Consider the following 5,544-nt stretch of genomic DNA (forward strand, 5'->3'; position numbering starts at 1 on the left):
GGGTTGCAATTAAAAGGGCTGTCAGACCACATTTAATATTAACACATGCAAGGTTTGGAGATGAAAAGTTCAGTTTAGAAAACAGTGTAACATTTATATCAGAAACAGCTAGCTGTATCAGAAACGGACAGCTGTATTAAATCAGAAACTGCTTTTTAGATCAGAAAATACTTTTTGCAGAATTTCATTTAATAGCTACCAAGAATATTTACTCCAAAGATATTTTAAATGGAAAAACGTGAAGAGTAAAGATTTTGGCTATATCCTCTTAATAAATTTATTTAAAAACATTTCAAAACAATTTTGAGAGAGATAAAATAGATTTGTGCTTATAAAATTATTTACTCTCTATCCTACAATAATTTCCTAAGACTTATTATAATACTAACCAATAGAAAATATCTTCATTAATCTTCATGGTCTTGAAATAAAAATCTTGGGATGTAGGAATTTCATTTCTTCAATAATTTTCAACAATAATTTCTGCATAAAATAATATTAGCACATACAAGAATATTAAATTTATTTGTTTTGTATAATCATCAAAATCTCAAGATAAAATTGACCCTTGAGCCAACAAAAAGAAAATTGAAAAACAAAGTAGAATACTTCAAACGACTTGAAAATGAAACAACACTATTAATTAGAGGCCTTCACCAGATTATTGATCACCATATAAATCCCACAAATGGTTGACAAGATCCTTCTTTAAATCTTTATGCACTCTTTTCTCTTGGACTTTTTTCATTCGGTTAATCATGGTTGAGATGAGAAAAGTATAATCATGCTCTATGTTAACATCTTCAGCCAATTCATATCCATGAGGTTACCAACTCTCAGGATTAATACCTTGACTTTGCTTACTCTCAATGATCATATTGTGCAATATAATACATGTCTTCATTATCTTTCCAAGATCATTTGAGTACCACATACAGGCTGGACCTTTGATGATATGCCACCTACTTTGTAATACTCTAAATGCTCATTCCATATCTTTTCTAACAGCTTCTTGGTGTTTAGCAAATAACTTTTCCTTCATAGAAGATGATTTAGAAATTGTTTGGATTAAAGTAGCATATTCTGTATAAATTCCATCAGAAAGGTAATGTCTCATTTTATAGTGGTGCTGCCCTTGTACTCCAAAAACGCAAGGTGGTGCAATATCATTAATAAGATCATCAAATAATGGAAATCTGTCTAATACAGTAATATCATTATTAGTACCGACCACATCAAAAAATGCATGTCAAATCCATAAATTTTGTGAAGCTACAATCTATAAAATTAGAGTAGGAACTCTCTTAAAACCATTGGTATATGTTTCATGCCAATTCGTGGGACAATTTTTCTAATGCCAATGCATATAGTCTAAGCTTCCAAGCATACCTAGAAATCCTTGATCCTCGCCTTCTTTTAGTAATCTTGCAACATCATTTTTTGTTTCCTTTTCTTAGGTAATGTTCTTCAAATGCCTATTATAGCACCACAAAAGCATTTTAAGCTTTCAATTACAGTGCTCTCTCCAATTTGAACATATTCATCAAGCAAATCAACTGGACATCCATATGCAAGCATCTGTACAGCAGCAATCACTTTTTGTAAAAGACTCAACCAAACATTTCCAACAACATCAACTTTTTGTGAAAAATAATCATCATCATTTTTTGTAGCTTGTAAAATGCATTTGAATAATTTGACATCCATTCGAATCGGCATCTAAAATGTTCTGGTGTATATTTTGAATTATCATCTTTGAAGTCATTAACAATTAAATCATAACACTTCTTCCTATCATGGCAAATATAAAAGTCTACCATATGTAGATCCACCATGAGGACGCTTTCTACCATTTAATGTTGTTGACACTACAATAGGGACGTGGATTGCATTGGCTTGAACTAAATTATGACCATGTTGTTTCTTAAGTCACCATCTTCTAATGACTCGTCTAGTAATTTTTTTGGTTATTGGAAATGAATTATCACTTGATGATGAACTATCAGAATCATAATTAAAAATTAATGAAGACAATGGTTCGTCTTGAAACTCATACAAAGTAAAAAAAAAATTACATCAAAACATAAAAAAATAAAATAATACAACAAGCATTCAAATAAACATTAAAATTCAAATGATAATATACAATTAGCATTCAAAAAATATACAACCAACATTAAAATTTTCATAGCATTTTAGAGTAATCACATATCTTCAACCACAATTTTATTTTCATGTTATAAAAATAAATCATCACCACACGATAATATCATATAGCTTTTAAAGGTGTACAACAACCCAATTGAAACAAATTCAAATAACACACAACCTATTTATAATTCTCCCTAGTTGAGTTTAATAGTAAAAGAAATCCTAAAAAGTAAAAAAGTTAAAGAATTGGAATAAATTACTAGAAATTCGGTTCCAAGAAGGAAAAGGCTTTGTCACGCCCGACCCTAATCACCAAAGGATGTTTTCGTACCGCCCTCGAGCGACCCGAAAAGCATCACTTTTTATTTTTGATGGAAAATGATCTTATTATGAATAGTGGTGACAAAACATTTTATTGGACACGATGCCGATAAATTGGTCTTATAAAACATTTTTGAGTCGCCACCCATTATTTCGGCAATGGGACCGTTTCCAATTTTATGAAAAGTGACTCCATTTTAAACCCAATTTTATTTAAGGCCAAATTGTTTAAAAGACTGGTCAAGCGCAACAATGCAATTCTGGGTAAGGGAATTAGGTACGCCGGCCCGTTGGAAGCTGACACCGGGAAAAACCAGCCTCTTTTAACCTACGATTTCTAATTTATTTTAATTAAAAAAGCCAAATTATTTATTTATTTAAACCCAACCCAAATGAATTGAATCGAGTTCTTCTATGGAAAATTAATTAATCGTCCCAATCAAATCCAATCATCACATCCATAATCATTTAAACCATTCAAACCAAAGCAATTATGGTTAAAGGCGGGCAACAAATAGAACCTACAAATACATTCTACCCGATTCAAAATTTAAACACAAAAACCCACAAACCAAAATCATGCATAATTATATTTTAATATTCTAAACTTAATTAAATTGCAATCTGTTCATAATTGGTCATTTTCGGATTTATTAAAAAATTAAATTTTATTTTGTACACAATTTATTATTTTTTTTAAAAAAAAACAAAAATTATTTCTGGAATCATAGAACAGTCGCATCACGCAGCTGTTCTTTAGAAGAACAGCTGCGTCACGCTGCTGTTCTTTAGAAGAACAGTTGCGTGCGGATCTGTTAGAAAACAAAATTATTCTGGACCTTAGAACAGTTGCGTCACGCATCTTACAACTGTGTGATGGAACTGTTAGATGAAGAACAGTTGCGTGACGCAACTGTTAGACAAAGAACAGTTGCGTGACGCAACTGCTTTGATCCGAACTTATTTTTCCAGCGTTTTATTTAGATCATTTTTTAACTAAATATATTTTAAGACAACGTAAAATGACCAAACATGAACAAAATAAAATTTAAAGAAGCTTAAATTACTAAAACCACAAAAATAAGTAAAAATACAAAGAAGGGTAAAGAAATTACCTAATCCTCAGATTGAGGATTGTAAATGGTTTAAATGCCTTAACAATTGATAGTTAAGACCTCCCAGAAGCTTTGTTTCCAAGGATTCAAATGCTCTTTCTTTTATCTTTTGATTTTTTCTCTCTTTTTATGATTTTATTCACCTAAAATTGATATCTAATGGCAATTTCTCTTCAAATGAACTCAGAAGAGTCTTTGGAGAGAAATGTGGCCGCACAATATGCTTTTCTTAGGTTTTCCAAAAGTCCCCTTTGATTGTGAGAAAAAGATCAATTTATAGAAGTAAGGCAACAGAGCATAGCTGCGTCACGTAGCTGATGGATCTAGTCAGACGCGTGACGCAGCTCACTTGTTGGACCACAACTACGTGTCGTTTTAGCATAAAAAACGGCATGTCGTCATTCTTGACGACGACATGCAAATCTGAGTTGCATAAGAGCTGCGTGACGCAGCCATAGTGCCGTCACACACCTTCATAGCTGCGTGACGCAGCTCTGACCCAGTCAGACACTTAAAATCAATTTAATTTAAATCCTTGGATTAAAAGACTTCTAGATAAGATTAACCCATTCATTTCTCATCCTCGTGTCCTCATCGGATCAGGCAGGGGCATAAAAATACGCGTCAATAGTTTGCCCCCACACTTTATCATTAATCGTGTAAACAATTAATGTTAAAGTGGCCCACACGCCTTCAATCTCGGGTTGAATGAAGTGGTTGTTTTGATCATTTGGTAATCATCTTCAAAACTCGGTTTTATTGGCTTTGAAGACACCTCCGAATCTCGGTCTGATTGGCTCGAAGGATTTTGGGTTGACTTGATCATCTAGTCACATCCAAAGCTCAGTCTAATCGGCTTTGTTGGCTCCAGTTGGATCTGCAAAAAACTCCAAAGCGCAGTCTAATTGGCTTTGAAGTCACCTCCGAGGCTTGGTTTGATCGGCCTAGAGGATTTGTCTTGATCATCTGGCCACTTCTAAAGCTTAGTTTAATCGGCTTTGTCGGCTCCAGTCGGACTTGTGATCACCTTCAAAGCTCGGTCTGTGTACAAACAGATCTCGCTTTGAAGTCACCTCCGAAGCTCGGTCTAATTGGTTCGAAGGATTTTGTTGTGTCACCTTGAAGGCTCCAGTCGGACTACATCAGCGTTCTGAGCGTCAGCAGTCATCTGGCCACATTCAAGATTCTTTTGAAAATGGCAATTTCTGTATACAAATAGATCTCGCCTTGGTAGGTCTAAAGAGCAATTTGTGTATACAAACAGATCTCGCTTGGTGGGACCAAAGAGCTATTTCTGTATACAAATAGATCTCGCTTTGTGGGTCCAAAGAGCAATCTCTGTATACAAACAGATCTCGCTTGGCGGGACCAAAGATAAATTTCTGTATACAAATAGATCTCACTTTGTGGGTCCAAAGAGCAATTTCTGTATACAAACAGATCTCGCTTAGTAGGACCAAATAACAATTTCTGTATACAAACAGATCTCGCTTTATGGGTCCAAAGAGCAATCTCTATATACAAACAAATCTCGCTTAGTGGGACCAAATAGCAATTTCTGTATACAAACAGATCTCGCTTTATGGGTCCAAAGAGAAATTTCTGTATACAAACAGATTTTGCCTTGTCCAAAGCTCGGTTTAATCGGCTTTAGAGGATTTGAAAAGAGCAATTTCTGTATACAAACAGATCTCGCTTGGTGGGACCAAATAGAAATTTCTGTATACAAACATATCTCGCTTTATGGGTCTAAAGAGCAATTTCTGTATACAAACAGATTTTGCCTTTGTTAAATGTTGGAGCGTCAACGGCTTCGAGAAACCATCACCGGTTGACTTGAAAACATTTTCAAAAGAAAAGAGCAATTTCTGTGTTCAAACAGATCTTGCCTTTGTTAAATGTTGGAGCGTCACCGGCTTCGAGAAACCATCACCGGTTGACCTGAAAACATTTTCAA

At 34.3% G+C, this 5,544-nt stretch overlaps 1 protein-coding gene across 1 annotated transcript; it reads right to left on the minus strand.

The window, feature by feature from the left end:
* Positions 1-826: 826 nt before the first annotated feature.
* LOC149493264 (nuclease) lies at positions 827-1,707 on the minus strand. The gene is given in 3 exon segments (XM_089715452.1): positions 827-1,450; positions 1,452-1,476; positions 1,478-1,707. Coding segments are annotated over 3 exon segments (879 nt in total).
* Between the last annotated feature and the right edge of the window lie 3,837 nt (positions 1,708-5,544).

Source organism: Jatropha curcas, chromosome 10 (assembly GCF_041381405.1).
Source record: "Jatropha curcas cultivar XTBG-Jc1 chromosome 10, XTBG_Jcur_1.0, whole genome shotgun sequence".
Taxonomy (NCBI): domain Eukaryota; kingdom Viridiplantae; phylum Streptophyta; class Magnoliopsida; order Malpighiales; family Euphorbiaceae; genus Jatropha; species Jatropha curcas.